The following is a 20,041-nucleotide window of genomic DNA, read 5'->3' as shown; positions in this document are numbered from 1 at the left end:
TGATGTAGAGATTTTTACCCAGGCCCTTACTTCTCTGAGGTCGGCGGAGAATACATCTGCTGGTATTCCACATTTTATAGAGTATGTATATAACGCTGTATGGTTTTACAAAGGCCTTTTCGTAGCCATTGTCTACTACTGATTTTGATTCTAAGAAACATCCTCTAAAGTAGGTAGGGCAGAACCATAATTACCAGGCCCCGAGTGGTCCCTCAAGTGACAAGTGTCTGATCGTCCCTTTTGTTAACACAAAGAACCTGAAACAAGAGGGAGAGAACAAGAGGACTTTGAGGCAACCCCTGTGTTTAAAGAACAAAGAAAATAAGAGGAGCAAATGAACCTGACCCACATGACCTGTCACTCCCCACCCCCATGAGACTGGAGCTCTTTAAGGGCTGAGGGTCTGTCATCCTTTGTGTCCTTGACAGAGCAGAGCAGATCACCAAGCACACAGTGGGTATCCACTGTATTTGAGTGGAGTAATAGTGACAATAGAGAACACGCTTGCCCAGCGGGCTGAGTCAGGGGCAGGTGTGGGGACAGCGCTGTTTTTAGACACACTTATAATAGCAGTTTCCTGAGGTGAGTCCGTTGTTCCCAGCACTGAAGTGCATTCGGATGAAGACAATGAACAGATTTCCGTGGAAGGTGAGTGGAGTGGATAAAAGGAAGAAATGTAAGGAACGTCTCGGAGGCGGGGAGGTCCCAGGTGCTGTTTGGGGCAGGCTCCTCCAGCCGGGCCCGAGGGGGCCGTGAATGAGGAATCCAGGGTCCTGCCCGGTGGAGGGGGTTAGCGGAGGGAGCAAAGACAAGCCAGTGTGGCAGGTGGGAGTCTCCCCGCTGCAGGACTCAGGGGGTGCAGAAGACTGAAGTCCAGGGTGCGAAAGGCCCGACCGACGGTTCCAGGCACCATAGGATTATCACTTCATCTGGGCGCCGCCCCGGGGGGGGGGGGTGGTGCCCAGGTGGTGGACCTGTGCCCAGGTCCTTGCCCGCGGTGCTAGGGGAGCCCTGGTCTCCACGCAGCATTTCGGGTCTCGCCAGCTCTGCGGACTCCGGGCGACCGTAAGTGGCCGTTCCATCGCTTCGGGCCGCCGCCCGGGGGCTCCTCTTCTCGGGTCTCTCCTCGCCCCTGTCCCTCCCCCACCCTTCCTCCCTGGGGAGCAGAAGGGGTTGCCCTGCGGAACTCCCCCGGCCCCTCCCGCGGCCTCCGCTGCGGGCCGGGAGCTCGCCTGCACGCCGGGGGCAGCTGGACGGCCGCGGGGCGGGGCGGGGGCCGAGCCGGAGCCGGAGCCGGAGCCGGAGCCGGAGCCCGAGCCGGAGCCCGAGCCGGAGCCCCCGCGCCCCCGCGCCCCCGCCGCAGCCTAACGGTCCCGCGCCCCGCCCGCCGCCGCCGCCGCCGCCGCCGCCCGCCCGCCCCCTGCGTCATGACGCCGGCGCCCAACGCGGAAGCCGTTCGCGGCGCGCCTGGTCCAGCCGCGGGCTGAGCGCGGAGCCGCGGCGGGCGCCGAGTGCGGGCCGGGCGCGAGCCGAGCGCAGCCTCCCTCCTCCGCCGGCCGAGCGGGCGCAGCGGGCGCAGCGGGCGCAGCGGGCGCGGCGCGCCGGGGCCGCCGCCGGGGGCATGCGGCTGCCTCCCCGGGCCGGCGTGTAGAGAGGGCGGGTCCCCGGCCTCGGGAGCGCGGCGCTGGAGGGGACCGAGGCGGCGGCCATGGCGACCCCCGGCAACCTGGGGTCCTCCGTCTTGGCGAGCAAGACCAAGACCAAGAAGAAGCACTTCGTCGCGCAGAAAGTGAAGCTCTTTCGGGCCAGCGATCCCCTGCTCAGCGTCCTGATGTGGGGGGTGAACCACTCGGTAAGGGCTCGGGCTGCGGCGCGCGGTCCCCTTCCTCCTCCTCCTCCTCCTCCTCCTCGCGCCCCTCCTCCCCCTGCTGCGGCTGCTGCGGGCCGGGGAGCCCGAGCGGGGACCCGGCCCTCCGGGGTGGTCCGTCCGCCGCGGCGCCCGGGGCCCCATCCCGGCGGCGCCCCCCGCACCCCCTCGGGCCCGGGGCCGGACGCAGGACCGGGGGTCCCGGCTGCAGCCGAGCCCTGCGGCGAGGACCAGCGTCGTCCCGCGTCCGCCCGCTGGCTCGCCGGCCGGCGGGTCCCCGCAGCCGCGCGACGGGGAACTTTGTGCGGGGCGCGGCTGCGCCTGGGCTGGGTCCGCGGCGGGGCTGCTGGGGCCCGCGGGTGTGGGGCCGCCTTGGGGCCGAGGGGCGCGGGGGCGGCCGGGGCCGCCGCGGGCCGGCGGGTGTGCGGGGGCGCGGCCGGGGGCGTCGGGACCCTGCGGGCGGGGGCAGAGGCGCAGTCCGCGGCCCCCGTGCTTCGGTCCTCCCCTTTCCCCTTAAAGGCGGTATTATCGGACACAGCGAATCTTTTTGGCGAAGAGAAAGCCCGTGTCAGTATGGCCCTGGTGCTCAGCATCCTCGTCTCCGGTCCTCCTCCCGCATCGCCCTGCCGCCGTGCGGGGCGGGCTGAAGCGCTGCTCCGCGGGGAGGCTCCCGCCCCACGCCGCCCCCCCCCCCCCTCGGGGAGCCAGGCCGACGGCACCGACTGCGGAAAGGCGGCCTGGGGTGGCCGTAGGAGAGGGTCTCGGCGGGCGCGGCGGGAAGCCGGGGGGGGGGGGGTAGGAGGCTGCAGGAGAACGCCCCGAAGGGTGAGCTGGACGCCCCAGCCAGGGGTGCTGGAGGATGCGCCGCTGCGGGCTCTGCGGACTGCGGCTCGAGGGTCTGAAATAGCCTCCTGCCGATCTTACTGCGAGGAACTCCTGCAATTTTAATCTCCGTAGGATCAGGAAACACGATAGGAGCTGTTGGCTGGGCCATGAAAGTTTAAATGAGTCTGTGAATTTTGGCCACGACCTTGCCCACTGCAGGCAGTCAGCGTGCGAGGAAAAGTGGAAGCTTGCTTCCCGTACTTCTGACTTCCGTGGATGTCTGTGTGCCCTTTTCAGCATGATGGAAATGACACAAAACCATCATGGTTTTTAGAAGAACGTTCTCAAGTTAATGAAGTTGTTTAACATGGCTCGGGAAGCATCACGTTTGTGTTTTTCTTCCCCAGGCTGAGCTGGGTTGAAAAGGTGAAACAGAACCAGGATTGACTTGTGTTTGCATGAAGCGACTGTGTTTAAGCAAGTTGTTTTAGGAAAATGAGTTGTGTTTAGGAAAATGAATGCCTGATTCATTGAAGTTCATTTTAACTTCTTGATAACCTCTTTAGCAGTTAGGAACGTGAGCTTTTACAACTGCATGTGTTAATGCACCAAAACTCTCCAAAGTTTTATTGTAGTAAGTAGAATGGAATTTTTCTTATGTAAAAAAACAAAAAACAAAAAAAACCCTACAGTTTAGAGTTATGTCTAATTCTATTATGCTTTTTAAATTGATTATGTTAGTTGCTTTAAAAAATTAATATCGTTAATTCTGTATTTATTGGTGCTTTTATCTCCTTTGGAGTTCTTGTGTTTTGGTCAGGAGAGTTTGTGTATGAGAGTTCAGTGTAGCAAAGTAGTGCCAACAATATGCTGCGGGAAAAAAAAAGCATGTACTTTCTGGGAATTCGTCTGAATTCCAGTTTACTTTACAAAATCTTGTAATTTTGCATATTTTGTTGTAACCACTATGTCGCTACCTTGTATTTATGAATTGCTACATCTGTTTTAGAGTTTCTTGCTAATTGGAAATTTCAAAACTACTTAAGGCATGTTTATACATGATGTTTGATTTATAGACGGTACATCTTATGTTGTTTTCTTTTGCTATCAAGAAAAGTTAGCAATTCTAAGTATAGTCATACAGAGGAGTCAAGTTTCCATAGAATGTAATGTAACCATGTTATTCTTTCAACAGATATGCAGTAGGCACATGGACAGTACTGTGCAAAAGATGGCTAAAAATGCCCATATCTTCGCCCCAAAATATTTATTTTGAGGGATTAATTGACATAAAAATGGTCTGTGTCACAACTTTCTTTTTTAAAATGTCTATTTTCTTTATCTCTGAAAAAAAAAGTATATGTAACTATGAAATCTAAGCACCAAGATACCATGTATTTCTGGTTGATTTCATTTTAGGTGACAAAGTCTAATACTAGATAAACATTTTTATATGAATTTGACCAAATAGGACCAAAGTCTACAGTATAATTTGAGAATTAACTACATCAGCATTATTAAGAAGGAGCAAGCATAGTGTTGTATATGGTAGGGATATTTGAGAAAGCATGGAAGAGAAGGAGCAGATCATTTAAATCAGAGTGTTTCTTCTATATTTCTAATGAGACCAGGATTAATTGGAAAAGATTTGTCATGCATATAGCAATTTCATGCTTTTTATAATTCATTTGAATTTGTCTTACAGATATTTAGCAGTAACTGTATGTTTGTAGTACTAAAGAGAAACTTCATATTTATTTTACCATGGAGGTGTCTTATATGGGGATTGAAAACCTACCATAGTAAAATGCTCATTGTACATGTGTTCTAACTTTTTCCTCTAACTCTGCTAACGTTGGGCATGATAATTGCTTTTTGCATCGATGTTTGCATCTATGAAAGTAAGGTGATTGGACTGGATGATTTCCAAGTATTTTTCTAACTTCAAGATTCCCCTATTTTTAGTCTACTAGGTTCATAGCATTATGTTAGAATCTGTAGACTGGCAGTAATTAATTGTATATAATAAAAGTCATCACTATTGTAACCTTGAAAATGCAGCAGCATTCAGAGAATTTTCAAGGCTGTGACTGGAGGGAAGGAAATCCGTGGTGATTGTAAGTGAGGTGTAAACTAAGTTTGTTGGATTGATTGGAGTTGGACTGCATTGCGGTCTATTAAGTCAAAGTCTATTGATTGAAATGTAAAAACTTGCAATTAAGGTGGAAATTTCCAAGTCCATTGTGGTGGTAATTCTCAATGACAAGAATAAGCCTGACTTTGTGTGGTGAATTTGATATGTTTCTGCTTTCTAACTTAAAATACCCATCAGTGAGTGGATCACTGCCAATTTTTATTTTAAGTATTTTAAGCAGGGAATATAATTGAATACATAAAGGAAAAACGACCACTTAAGAAGGCAATTTTGTCTTGTTACATTTGGAATTAAACTAAAAATGATCAGGCAGTTAGCTTCCTAAAATTATATTTTAATAGTGTGGGGAACATGCAGAATGATATGAGCCATGATTTGCTTTAAAGAGATATTCTTGGGCGCCTGGGTGGCTCAGTGGGTTGGGCATCTGCCTTGGGCCCAGGTCATGACCCTGGAGTCCTGGGATTGAGTCCAATGTGAGGCTCCCTTTCAGCAGGGAGTCTGCTTTTCCCTCTGCCCCTCCCCCTGCTCATGCTTGCGCGCGTGCGCTGTCTCTCTCTCTCTCTCTCTCTCTCTCTCTCTCACACACACACACACACACACTCCCTCTCAAATAAATAAATAAAATCTTAAAAAAAATAAAAAGAATAGTCTAAAAGATTTTTATGCAGATTGACATGAGCCTTTTGTAAATTAGTATTTAAAAACCTAATTAGATAGCTGGAGGAATTCATTGTTTACTTTTTTAAGATTTTGTTTATTTATTCATGAGAGATACACAGAGAGAGGCAGAGACACAGGCAGAGGGAGAAACAGACTCCACACAGGAAGCCGGATGTGGGATTCGATCCTGGGACTCTGGGATCATGCCCTGAGCCAAAGGCAGATGCTCAACTGCTGAGCCACCCAGGCATCCATCCCCTCAAACCTGTTTAAAACAAATAAACAGTATCTGTAAGTAGTCAATATTAATGTTAAAATCCTTTTGTTGCAAGCTATAGAAATGTGAATGAGCTTAGCCAAAAACTTTAAATATTAGGGTTTTGGAGGCTTGTCACAGCGCAAGGACCAATTGGTAACCAAACCAAGAGAACAGGAATAGGACTGGGTTTAGCAATAATTGGAACCAGGTGGTTGGTGCTCTTGGGACTTTTTTGTCCATCTTGGCTTTATTCGTGCTCAGAGGTGAGCTGACCAGTTTCCTCCACAGGGTAGGGAATTAATGATTCCTGAATTTCACATTTTGTCATTTCTGCCCCCCAAAAGGGACTTTCTGGCTCCTGTTCAGTTCTAAAAACCCCATGGAAAGATTCTGACCCGTCTGGCATCCCCCTGGGCTGAGCAGTTAGGAAAAGGTGGGAGTGCTTGTCTGTTGGAACAGTTCCCTTAAGGGCGGAGAGGGCCCAGACAGGCTGTATCAGGCAGGTCTCTGTCCTCTTGGTAGAGCCAGGGTGTTTATCTTGGTGTCTGTGTGCCATGTTTTGTGTGTTTGGGCAAATAGTTTTCTGGGTAAAGTATCCGTAGCTTTCGTTATATTCTCAACAAGGCCTGGGACTTGAAGTAAGTAAGTACTATGTTGGGGGAAATAGTGACGTCATTTAGGTCAGTGGGTTTGTATTTGGGTGTTGAAAAAAAAAATGAAAGAAGGAAACTAGGTTTAAAAATGAAATGAGTGACTATGAAATACTGACTGAATAGGATATGATGAGGCAATTATTAACTAGACATTAGATGAAACTTATTGAATGGAATCGAAATAACCATTCATTCAAGAACTAGTCTCACACTATTTTTGTTTTTGTTTTTAAGTAGGCTCCAGAGCTGGGGCTTGAACTCATGACCCTGAGATCAAGGCCTGAGCCGAAATCAAGGCTCAAGCTGAAATCAAGAGTTGGATGCTTAACCAACTCTTAGCCACCTAGGCATTGCAGTCTCTATTTTTATCTTTTTCCTTTACTTTAGAGCAAAGAAGAATGCCAAGTAGACACACAATGTTTATTGTTAAGAAAATAGTTTTATGCCCCTTCAAATTTGGGATTATATCCTAAGAAGAGAATACATTTTCTTCTCTATTTCCCCAATACCTTAGACTGAACTTGAGTGTTTAGAATGATGCCCATGGCAAGACAATGATTTCTCTTTCTAAACCAGAATCATCTGCTCTGCTTTTAGAAATCTTTAGAAATCTTCAGAAAGATTTTCAGCAAGAATTGAAATAAAATCTACCTTAAGTTGAGGAGAAAATGCAGTCAAGCAGAGTAATTAATTTGGCCAATATACCCTTCGAAATACAAATTTTGGAACTTAAGGGAATTGGTGCAATTTGGCAAAATGGTTTGTGGTCAGACAGCTTAGGTTCAAATCCTTCCTCCATCAATTATGGACTCGTTGAACACATGATTTATCCACTTGAGCCTCAATTTATTCATTCTTAAAATAGAAATGATGATGATTCTGTCACAGGATTATTCTGAGGGTTAAGTAAGATAATGTATTTAAAGTCTAGAACTGTAATTAGCACATAATAGGGAGTTAGTAATTGATACCAAAAAATGATCAAATTCAGATGCAGTTAGGCTGTTGACAGATTTATAAGCACCACAGAAGTGCTTCTCAAAATTTAATGTGTGTATGAATCACCTTAAAAATGCAGATTCTGACTAAACAGGCCTAATAAGGGGAGTCCCGAGTCTCTGAATTTATTGTGCTCTTAGGTGATGACACTGCTGGTCCTTGAGACAAATGTTGAGTACCAAGGCCAGCAGAAAGAATAGTGCTAAAAATAAAGAGAAATATTCAGGATTTGTCCCATGACTGTATGTGATGAATATCCTTGGGAGAATGGTGACTCCATGGTAGAGTTAGAAAAGTTGGGAGAAGGAATTGTGTATTGGAAAAGGTTAAAAAATTTTCTGGCTGGCTCAGTTGGTAGAGGATGCAACTCTTAATCTCAGGGTCATGAGTTCAAGCTGCACATTGGGTGTGGAACCTACTTAAAAAAATTCATTAAAAACAAGTGTTGAGCTGCAGGAGATAGTGAGTGGATATTCTAGTCACATTGCCCATGGCTGGGAAGGGGTAAGGGGTGTGTTGGAAGATGGAATTACATCTCAGGAGCAAGGCTAGGGCTGGGATGGAGAATGGAGAATTGTGGAAGCCAGGGGGATAAAGTAGATCTCTAAGGGGAGCAATTGGCTTTGAGGGAAGGATGGAGGAAGAAGAAACAGGAAGCAAGACAAAACTCAGCAGGAAGTCCAGCAGATTAGTGCTTCAGAGATCATGATGTTCAGGGATGTACTTTTTGAGACAGCGGCTGATTGGTATGTGTGCACACCAGCACGTGTGTGTGCAAGCTTACTGATTTAAAGAACAGTGAATGAAGGTAGAAGCAGCATCTCTTTTGAGAAGAGAAGGTTAGTAGTAAAATGAAGGTGGATGCCATTTTATTTAGGGATACCCAGGTGTTTTCCTCACCTCTATCACTTTACATTCTCACTTGTACTGACCTAACCAGATTTGTTACCTTTCTTGAAATGTTAAAAATACCTCCTAGTTGATTTCCCTGTTATCTGCTTTTATCCACCTTCCGTTTTTGTGCCACATACCCTGATGGCAGTCCAGTGAATGCTGTGAACCCCTTCTTAGAATAATGCTTTTGAATGAATAAATGAAAACACATAAAACTACATCCAAGTTCATGGATCCCCTGAATTCTGTCCATGGACCACTTGGGAGTTGTAGACCCTGATTGAGAACTCTTGAAGGAATAGAGTACAAGTGGTATGGGATGGGAGATGGGGAAAAGCATGCAGCAGCCAGGAAGAAGAACACATAGTAGGAATGTGCATAGATGAAATTAATACCTGTTGAGCACACAGTGCTAGTAGATGGTGAGGGATTCAAACCTGGACTTGTAACCATTGAACTTGGCTGCCTGTTCTTCCCTCAGTCTACTCTTTCCTTTCCTTGGTATTAAAAGCTATACTTTGACAGACTATTAGCTACTAATATGGAGTATTAGCCATTAATAAGTGTTTAAAGCATTTTTTCCTTTATAGAAAGAAGATCATTGCATATTTTCAAAGCATGTAGGAAGAGGGCACATATATATTTCATATATACATATATATTTATTTATTTTTATCTTATATATTTATATATATAATTTATTAATGAAAAGTGTTTTAGGGAATTTGAAAACAGTAACTTACCTAAAGATACACCTTTACATTCAAAGGAAGACCTCATAGTTTTTCATCTCTCTGTCATAGTTAAGAGCTCAGACTCTAGTGAGCTGAGGTCACTGGAGCTCGCTGTTTGGTTGGCTATGTGACTTTGACCAAGTCATTTGGGCTCTCTCTCTCTCTTAGTTCCTTCTTAAGAGATAATAATAGTACCTAGTACAGAGGTTTGTAATATGGATTAAATGGGTTGGTACTGGTAAGATGCCTAAAGAGTTGCTGTCACATGGTAAGTTCTTAATAAATGTTAGCAGTCATTAGTATGTTTTAAAAAATGTTTTAAATGATAAAACATGAACAATTATTAGAGTGCATGTTAAATTAATCATTACATTAACGTTGTTAGTCAATATAAAGTCGCTGCTCACTTGGCATCCTTGTGCATCTTGGAGTTGTAAGTTGATCCTTTTCGAATTATCTTGGTGCGCTTGCTTTAATTTCTGTATCTATTTTGTTATAATGTCTTTCTTGTATCTTTAATGCTTCCACTACTGATCAGGTTGTTTGAGGTGTCAGAAATCGCCATCAGATTCATTAGTTGTACATTTTGTCAGCTACTGATTTCTTGTTTTACTTTTTCTTTCTCTCTCTCCCTCTTTTTATTTCTTTCTTTCACTTTTAATGTAAGAGGCACTGTGCAAGACTCTTGGGATGCAAAATGAATACACTGTGGACCCTGCCCTCAAATTGCTCATAACCACAGGGGAGACAGACATAGATGCATAGACATTATGTATAAATAATAGAGTATCAGGAGTGCTGGGGTAGTCAAAGTATAAACCTCATGAAGAAGACATTTGAGTGAAGGGATGAAGGAGATGAAGGGGATGAGGATATCTGGCGGAAGGGCATTGTAGGTAGGAGGAATAGCTGATGTAAAGGCCCTGATCTGGTGGTAGCTTGGCAAGTTTAGGTAACAGCAAGGAAGCCTGTGTGGCTGGAGCAGCGTGATAAAGGGGAAAAGTGATAGGACAGGGGGCAGATGGATCATGATTACTTGTGCCCAGGACTCTTGGAGGAGTTCAAGAGGAGCTGACTTTGAGAAGGCCTTGAAGATGGGGTACAATCTCCCTTCTGGAGAAGGCAGGAAAAGGTATATGTGTTAAGAGGATCAAGTGATAAAAGTAAGCAGATAGAGTGGAGCATGGTGAGTGGTCTGGTGTGACTGTGGCCTAGGGGCCTTGCCACTCATCCAGTGTAATTTACAAGGTGGTAGCCTCAGCCATCACCCAAGCGCCTGCGAGAAATGCAGAACTGTGGGCCTCTCCGGGGCAGAATGTGCACAGTGACAAGACAGATGGTCTGTGAGTTCCTGCCAGTTTGAGGAGCACTGGCTAAAGTAAATCCTCCGTTTCAAATTCCATGTTTTCTTGGAGGTGCCTCAGGGGCTGGGAAGGGGCTGAGCTGGTGGGAGGGGGATGAGTAGGTAGGAGGGGGATGAGCAGGTGGGAGGGGCTGAGCAGGTGAGAGGGGGGATGAGCTGGTGGGAGGGGCCTGAGCTGGTGGGAGGGAGCTGAGCAGGTGGAGGGAATTTAGCCTCAATTTCAGCTTCATCCAGAGCAGCTTGTTTTTGTCCTCTTCATCATCTTTTAAACATTTTTGATTGGGGGCACTGAGTACATACTGTGTATATACAAGGGCAAATATATACGGTGGCAGGTGGCGGTGAAAATTCTGCAACCAAGAAGATTGAAAACCACAGAGGTTGGTGATGAGGAATGTTTAGGAAATGGTAGAAGACGTGGTTGGAGGTCACATTTGAAGGGCCAAGTAGCTGATGTTTGCCACTGAAATAATTAATAACAGTTCTGGCAAGGACTGCTTTAAAATTTGCCATAGATCATTTTTAAAAAATATTTTATTTGAGAGAGAGCACGTGAGAGAGCACGAGGGGGGTGAGGGGTAGAGGCAAAAAGATACTCCCCATTGAACAGGGAGCCCCATGTGGGGCTGGATACCAGGACCCCAGGATTGTGACTTGGGCAGAAGGCAGAGCTTAACTGACTGAGCCACTCAGGTGCCCTACCATAAATAATATTATATACTTTTTGAAACCATTTCTTACCTTTTCTTTCTTCTTAAACCACCCTCTAATGTTTTGTCCCTTTGCTGTCTTCCAGGTAGTAACCTTTAACGCTTTAGAAAACACTGGACTGGGGTGCCTGGGTGGCTCAGTGGTTGAGCATCTGCCTTTGGCTCAGGTCATGATCCCGGAGTCCTGGGATCGAATACCGCATCAGACTCCCCATGGGGAGCCTGCTTCTCCCTCTGCCTATGTCTCTGACTCTCTCTCTCTCTGTGTCTCTTATGAATAAATAAATAAAATCTTAAAAAAAAATAACACTAGACCAGCAGAAGCTACTAACTTCCATTTTTCCCACCCTACAGCCTGTTAACTTTTGGATGGCTGAATTCATGAGCCCACAGACGTGCTGGAAGGCTGCACTGTCCAGGTTGGAAGGTACTCGTCACACATAGCTATTGACATTTCATTGAATTAAAATTAAATGTTAAGGTTCAGTTTCTCATATAAAGTGCCCAACAGCCACATGTGGGTAGTAGCTCCTGAGCTGGACAGTGCGGGTGTAGATGGTTGCCATCCCCGTAGCACTTTCTACTGGACAGTGCTCGCTGTGCTGGGACCTCCTGTCTTAAAACCAAAATAAACAGCCTCAGTAACAAAAGTCTCCTTTGACATTGCATCCTCACTTTAGTGTCCACTCTGCTTCTCTGTTCCTTTTTATAGCAGAAGTTGCAAAGCCTAGTCTTCTGCACCTGCCTCCTGTTGTCTGCAGCAGCTGGCTCCCTCTCCTGCCACCCTTCCCAGAACCCACTGCAACCTCGCTTTCATCCTTCCCTCTTGAGGGATACAGTGGGATATAGCAAGTGCCCACTCATGTTTTCAAATCCAGGGGACCCCTTTTCTTGTTTTCCTTTTGCCTCACCAGCTGCTACCCCTTAGGTACCTTACAAGGTTCCTCCTCCTTTATCTAGTCTCTAAAAGCTGGAATGCCCCAGGACCCTTTTTAGGGTCTTCTTGCATAATGAGGCATATTTTCTCTATGCAATATGTTTTTAAAATATTTTATTTATTTATTCATGAGAGAGAGAGAGAGAGACAGAGACACAGGCAGAGGGAGAAGCAGGCTCCCCATGGGGAGCCCCAATGCGGGATTTGATCCTAGGACTCCGGGATCGCACCCTGAGCTGAAGGCAGATATTCAGCTCCTGAGCCACCCAGATGTCCCTTCTCTACACAATCTTATTTAGTCTCCTGGCATTTCATGCTGATGACAGAAATTTTTATCTTCAGCTCTGAGTTCCCTGCTAGGCTCCATACTAAGTTTCCTACCAGTTATCTTCCCTTGCAAACCAAATAGACATCTCAGATGTGATCCATACAGGGCTTTCCATGTCCTGCTGCCCCGCGACCCCACCTGCTATCACTCCCTAAGCCAGTTTCTTCCCCTGGACCACCATCTCCCCGGCTTCTTACACTGAAACCCCTCGTGCCCCGCTTAATTCCTCTCTCATTATCACCAATACCATTCCTAAGTCCTGCATGTTTGTGCTTATTTTTCTCTTTCCCATATAAATTCCCTTTCTTCAGAACACTGCTGTAGTCTGCAGTGTTCACCTCTGCCCTATTTCAATCCAAATTCTCTACAGTGGTAGCAGAATGATCTTCCTGTCACTTCACTTCTTTGGTGAAAACCTCCCAGAGGCTTCCTGTTGCAATGTGAACCAACCCCAGGCTCTCCTCCGTGGCCTGCAAGGTCTTCCTGGCCTGGCCCCTGCTTCCCTCTTTGCCCTCATCCTTTCCCACTGTCTTCATGACTTCTTTTTTCTTGCCACACCAGGCTTTTTCTGTTCCTTAATGAGCCAAGCTCAGTGCAGCCAGAGCTTCTGCATTTACTTTTCTCTTCGGAATGTTCTCTCTTTAGGTCTTTGGATGGCTGTCATTTTAGTCTCTTGGCTAAAGGATTGTCCTCTTGGATGGCCTCTCCAACTCCCTGGAAAGTAGCCCTCCACTCCTATTACTTTTGTTACCTCTGTGACACTTCGCACCATCTGACACCAAGTTGTTTACCTATTTCTTATTTATATCTCCCACCCAGGTCGTTAAATCTGCAGCAACTGAGACGTCTCATTCACAGCTGCACCTCCCAACCCCAAACCTAGAACAGTACTTGTATGTAGTAGGCGCCCAATAAATATTATCGAATGACTAAATGAAGCAAGATTGTGTAAACCATAGGCCATTAGTGCTCAGCTGGTCTACTGTGAGCCTTTCCATATTAAATTTTCACCCACATGTAAAATTCCTTTTTGCTATGATTGAGCACAGTATTTAGAGCATTTTGCTGAGTGGCTTGGGCAGTACAGTAGAGCATGGGGGAACTTGCTGCACATTGGTGATAAGAGGTGTGGGGTAACCGCGAGCTGCTGCCAGAGAAAGAGCTTCGTTTGTTTACGGCACTATGCAAGAACTCTGCATTGTGCACAGAGCAGAGAAGTTTCAGTGAGTAAACCTCTTCGAAGAAGGTCACAGTGTTGAAGGGGCCATTGAGTGGATCACGTAAAGACTGAATGCATTTCTAAACAATCTGAGAATTATTGTAGAAGAGTGCACTGCAGTGTTATTTCTGGTTTATTCCCAGTAATTTGGTCTTTTAATGATTTTGGGTATTCCTCTAGGAATTCCAGTGTTCAGAAGTTTGCCACAAGTAAGGTTTTTTTTTTAAAAAAGATTTTATATATTTATTTGACAGAGGGAGAGAGTGAGCAAGCAAGCAGGGGGAGAAACAGGGAGAGGAAGAAGCAGACTCCCCACTGAGCAGGGAGCCCCATGTGGGGCTCCATCCCAGGACCCTGAGATCATGACCTGAGCTGAAACCAAGAGTCAGATGCTTAACTGACTGAGCCCCGCAAAGCAACCCCATAAGTTAAATTTGAGATTCCTTAACTGATAATAAAGATGGTGCTAATGCCAACATCCTGGATCTTTGTGGGTATTGTTCTGCTGTGTCATATTTCTGCTGGTTCTTTTTTTTCTTTTTTTAAAAGATTTTATTTATTTATTTATGAGAGACACAGAGAGAGGCAGAGAGGCAGAAGCAGGCTCCATGCAGGGAGCCCGACACGGGACCCGATCCTGGGTCTCCAGGATCACACCCTGGGCCAAAGGCGGTGCTAAACCCCTGAGCCACCCAGGCTGCCCTATTTCTGCTGGTTCTTACTCATGGTGCCTCCTTCCCGTATCAGCTTGGTTATTTTTGGCTATGAGCTGCTTATTTCCTTTGGACAGTTACTTGGGGAGGATTCTTTGAGTTTTAGGGTCAAAGTGGGTCCCTCTAGAGAGGGTTGTTTGTCTTTGCCATCTGGCAAAGGGGTGGCTGGGGGTGCTGCAGACCAAGGCCATTTTGAATTAAACTTGTAACTTGGAATTTTTTCAATCTCGCAGTGATATAAATTTGGACTGCAGTCCCCCCGGGGTGAGGGGAGTGGAATGGGTTTATTTTTGGCTTTTACTTACCCTGAGGGTGTGACCCTTTTGGATTCTAGCCTTACGGAAAAAAGGGTTCCTCTTAGACCTCCCACCTCGGGCCAGCTGTAGGCTCTGGCTTCTGTGTGTCTCAGCCTGTGAGACCATCAGAGCCCTGAGGGCCAGAATGGCTTCTGTGACTAAGCTGACTGCTCCACATCCAGCTCTCACTTAGCCTTTGGCAAGCTACCTCTTGCCTCCTCTGTGCTTTGATATCTTTAAGAAGATGTTTACAAAATACTTTATTCCGGATGCTTAGTTATTTCCAGTGGGAGAGTTGATCTACATAACCTAGCTTTACTCTATTAGAGATGGTAGGCAGTAAGCAAGGGAGTGACAAGTCAGAGCCTGCTGTGGTCCTGGGGGGCCAGATCAGCCAGAGATTTGGTGCCACAGGAGGAAAGACTGTTGAGGAGACATTGCTGTCCTCTAGGAGAGGCAGTGAAGACAAAGGATGTGCCCAAGGGATGTTCTGGAAGTAAAATCACCTGGATTTAGTAACTACTCAAGGGATTGGACAGGGGAGTGCAGGTCCGGGTTTTCTGGCTTGGCTGCATAAATAGTTCTCTTACCATTCCTGCTCTGTGACGTTATTATCTTTTGGGCTATCGGCCAAAAAGAGTTTGTATGTAACTAATAAGTGGAAATGATAGTCCAATCTTGAAGTTTAAACAAATGTTTCAATTTATAGGTCAGTGTAGCATTCGATTACTCACCCAGCATGGATGTCTTCAATCTGAATAGAACCCTGAGATGTGGTTTAAAGGTCCAGCTTTAACTAATATACTTCATTTTTTTAAAAATTCACATCTAATAAAACTCTACTACCATAACCTATCATTGGTGTCTGGAGTTTTTGTTGTTGTTGTTGTTGTTGTATTTTCTCTAATAGAGGCTTAGAGAAAGACGTATGAAAAAGACAGTTTTTGCTTATAGGGAGTTCACAGTCGTACAGGGAAGAGAGGCATGTAATTATATAAACAAGGTGGTAAATTAGTGAATTAACAGAAGTGCTCCATTCAGGGTTTACTTGATGGTAGATGACAGTCATGAAAGTCTGATCAGCTAAAGGAAAACAGGGAGGGTTATTGGGTCACGCATGGAGCAGAAGGTTAGGATCCTCACCTGAGCCTCATGGAGGCTAGAATCTGAAGTGTCTCCTTCCTCAGGTCTTTCTGATCTTTGCATCTGTTTTTCAGGAACCTTTTTCTCTGGGAATATTGTCTTTCTTACACAAAGTAGCTGCTTCGTGCAAATAGACCCCACACAGTTTCTAAGCTTGTTTGCTCCCAGATCCAGGTCCATTATGATAGCAGTTAGCCACTTTGCATCCTAATTTCAGATTTCTTAAGAGTGATGGAGAGGAGGAGAGACAAAAGAGAGAGTTGGTGGCCATGAGATCCAGCCAGCTGTTGCCACAGGAGCAGGGCCTCCTGCATTGTGGGCTTGGTGGCACTTTAGTGGAGGCTGGGTGACAGTTTTCAACCCTAGGAATCCTCTTGAGTAGCATCCCTCCTCCCAAGTTTTATGCATAGACATATCCCTCCTCCCAAGTTTTATGCATAGACATATCCCTCCTCCCAAGTTTTATGCACTACCGGGGTGGGGGGGCAGGTAGTGTTATTTGGGTTGGACCTTAAAAAATGAATTGTAATTAATTCAGTCAAGAGACCAGAGAAAACAGGTGACAGGCAGGGTTAATATATATAAAAGCAGAATAGGGCCTGTGTCATTTTCAGGCAACTGCTGAACCTCTTTTTCAGATGTTATTAATCTTCCCACCTTCAATTTTTATGGTTTTATTTGCTTTCCATTCTCTTGCATATAATTCTGTTGACATTATTTCTGTTTGCATTAGTTTCTTTAGGCTTGGTTATTTAGGATTAGAACCATATTTGCAAGTGGCCTGACACCCTAATATTTAGAGCTTAGTGTTATTTGTAGTTGTAACAAACCTTTTTTTGTTTCCTCAACCTGTACTTTGAATCACAGGTTCTGTATCACAACCCGAGAATGACCTCTGTGGCATGAGTGCCTGGGTGCCAGGGGCAGGTGTGGGCTGAAATCAGCGCTGCCACCTGCACACCATGGCGAGGGGCTGCGTTTTTAGCCAAAGACAGGCACCCTTTTTGTGATTTGCCTGAGCAGGAGGAAGCTCATTTTCTGATGTGCACAGAGGTACCCTGTGTGCTAGCAGCTGCCCTGTTTTACCCTGCTTATCTTGGGTCACTCATCCCAAATTTCTCATGTCAAATTCCTAGGGTTGGTACCCTTGAGGAAACTTTCAGGTGGTGTTTAGGCTGGCAACAGAAAAGAAAATGGGATTTATTAAGTTCCTTTACAGATCTGAGTCTGCTTTAGAAAATGTATCATCATGCTGTCTTTTCTGCTACATGCATTTTTCTGCAATGGGAAGTAGTTTACACAAGATAAACAAATAGGGAATAGTTGCATATGACGTGGACATTAGTACATAGACAATTTTCCTTGACTGTCACTGCATCCCAGGAACAGCAGCTGGAAGCAAAGTATGCCAACAAATAGCTGGAGGCAACCGTCCAGGTAGGGCCGCAGGACTGTGCACTTTGCTCATCATCTTTATTCTTCCTCTGGACTCAGGGGGACCAGGTACTCAGTCTTAGAAGTCATAATGATGTGGTTCTCTCCACCCTTTGTGCATTTTGTGCTAATCTTTATAACTTGGAAGCCCAGTCGTTCCTTAAATTCTTTCCATCGGGTGATCTTCACAATTGTATTTTTAAAGATAAACTCCATCCTGTACTTAATGGGAATTAAGCAATTTTGAAGTCTCATACCTATATTTTTAGCATTTTTCAAATTTGTTTTTTAAAAGATTTATTTATTTGAGGGAGAGAGCACGGGGCGGTGGGTGGGGGGCACGGGAAGAGGGGGAGGGAGAAGCAGGCTTCCCATCCTAGGCGGGACTCTGGGATCGTGACCTGAGCTGAAGGCAGACACTTAACTGACTGAGCCACCCAGGTGCCCCAGCGTTTTATTTTTTTAAGCATTCTGTAGGTTTTGAGTGGTCTGCTCCAGTGTGTTCTTAGTGTGTATACAGAACTTAGTTTTTCAGGAACACCTATCACAATATAATAGAAACATTTATATTTACCATTTGTTTCACTTAGCTGCCCCCCCCCGCCCCAACTGGAATTCCCCTGCTTCCAAACACAGAATCATTGTCACTGTGTTGGTTTGCTTCCAGGGATGACCAGGCGGAAATGTGATGGAAGCCTTGCTGATTGAGTTGTCTGTGGTCTCAAATAAAAGTTCGAAGACAGACACATCTAAGCCAGCCAAAACTAAATTTCTTCATGGTCCTTGTAGATTTCCTTAGCAATCCTCCCCCTGCCTGGCCACACTGCTGTCTCCCACTCTGTCCTGTGTTCGTGTGTCTTTCATAAGTCTGCCCTGACTCCTTGAGTTCCCATGCTCCAGGATTGCCTGTCTCCATTGCTACTAATCGACTCTACCTTTTTGAAAACTTGCTCTGTTTTCTGTGCTCACAAACCTGAGAAGAAACTGTTTACAATGGACCCCTCCCTCACAGAACCTAGACGTCAGGCTTTTACTATAACATGAGGACTTGGAATACGTTTCCCCATAGAAACAAACAGCCAACTTAAAAATGAATGTTTGGAGCACAATCCATTCATAAATTACATTCTGGCTGCACACAGATGAAAAGTTCAAATGCTTTGGCATAGAAAGAAATGTTCAGAAACAATTACGATAAATCCATAAGGCACTTACTTTTTTTTGGGCACATTGAACCAAAGTAGGAGGACAGGAACAAATTTAAGGTTAAATGAAAAAACAAAACAAAACAAAACCCACATTAGAAAAAGCTAGTGTATCCCTTTGTCTCCCTCACTGTCCTCTTGCAGGTTCCACATCAAATAATTTACAAATTTAAAACATGCTAAAGAAGAGTTGATCCAGGAACAGCCAATGGTGAACATTTTTATTTTGTGTTATCTGAAATGTCTTTTTCGTGTTTATTTAGGTGAACTAGAGACATTCATGATGTCAGTGGAATTTAAGTTCTCATAACTACAGAGGAAGATCTATCTTTCTCCCCCATACTTACTTTATATAATAATATATATATGGCATGGACCCTGTATGAAAAACTCGAAAAATAGAGATAAATACAGTCAAGAGTTACTACAGTCATTCTCTCCAGAGGCAATCATTGTCCTGTTTTGATGTATCTTTTTCAATCCTTTGGTTTAATCTCACTGAGATTATACTGTCTATATATAATTGCCTCATACCATTATGTATTCCTCACAATGATAGTTTTTAATGACTGCCTAGTAGTCTAATGAAGTTTTAATAGTCTATACATTGGTTCCATTTTTTTTTTTTTTTTGCTACCATAAATAATGCTGCAGTTAACATCTCCCCATATAAAACTGTTTTCTTTTTCGGTTGATTTCCTTAGAACAGATAGATGCCCCTTATGAGGAATTACCTGGTCAGAGGGGATGAATTGTTAAGGCTCTTGGCATACATGTTGCCAAATTGCTTTCAAATTGCTTTCCACACCCGTTTATAATCCCAGCAATGTGGGTGAAAGCTTCCTTATCACATGCCCTGTTGGAGTATTCCCAAACTGTACAGCAAGGATTGGAATAAAAAGATATGCGTTCTCTCTCTATTTTTTAAAGGATGCTTTTACCCCATTTAAAGCTCTGTTTAGAGGCATTTTAGGCAGTTGAACATATGTGCAGTGTGGGGGCGTCAAGTCTGGGGGATGGAGGACCAGCCGACACGCGTGCTGGCTGTCCTCTATGGAGAGCTGTTTTCACTGACTCATTCATCACAATTTTGTTCTTCATTCAGGCTTAGAATCTTCAGGTTCTCTGAAACAGAAGACTTGATAATTCTTCCTTTTAAAAACAAAAGCCGCAAGACCAACTATGTGCTTTCCTACAAGTCCAGGGTCTGGAAAGTGGGGGTCAAGATAAGAGTAGGACGGGTGGTTGTCAGTTGGAAACTGGTGATTTTTTAGGCAGAGTACTTGGATCCTGGAAGCTGTTTACATTCGATTCACTTCAACTGGCCAGATTCTATATACATTTTTTATTCCCAACCCTATATATAGCATTTACTGGCAGGTAAAAGTCTTCACATAGGTTACTAGGAATCTGTAGTTGATTACCTAGTCTTACTACTTCACATGAGACTAGACCAATGGATGATTTGGATAACTCTGTTCAGAAGATGTAATGCAATACACCCACTCGAGTCCATAATTAGAATATATGTGTTTGCTTTATAAAGACTGAGCATTCTCACCCCCCCCCACCCCCCCACCCCCCCGTAGTCCTGTCCTTGGCTAGGAGCTCCATTCTGTGTACTCTCCCCTCTGCTCAGCATTA

General features: G+C 45.3%; 1 protein-coding gene across 1 annotated transcript in view; it reads left to right on the top strand.

Annotated features, from left to right (window-relative positions):
• Positions 1-1,512: 1,512 nt before the first annotated feature.
• The window catches only part of PIP4K2A (phosphatidylinositol-5-phosphate 4-kinase type 2 alpha), a 179,164-nt gene continuing 160,635 nt past the window's right edge, over positions 1,513-20,041 (top strand). Inside the window, exon 1 of the mRNA XM_041765645.1 lies at positions 1,513-1,852. Within this exon, the coding sequence (XP_041621579.1) occupies positions 1,709-1,852 (144 nt within the window). The 5' untranslated portion in view covers positions 1,513-1,708. The remainder of the gene's footprint in view (positions 1,853-20,041) is intronic.

The sequence above is a fragment of the Vulpes lagopus genome, chromosome 8, assembly GCF_018345385.1.
Source record: "Vulpes lagopus strain Blue_001 chromosome 8, ASM1834538v1, whole genome shotgun sequence".
Taxonomy (NCBI): Eukaryota; Metazoa; Chordata; class Mammalia; order Carnivora; family Canidae; genus Vulpes; species Vulpes lagopus.
This window is presented reverse-complemented; position numbering and strand designations above follow the sequence as displayed.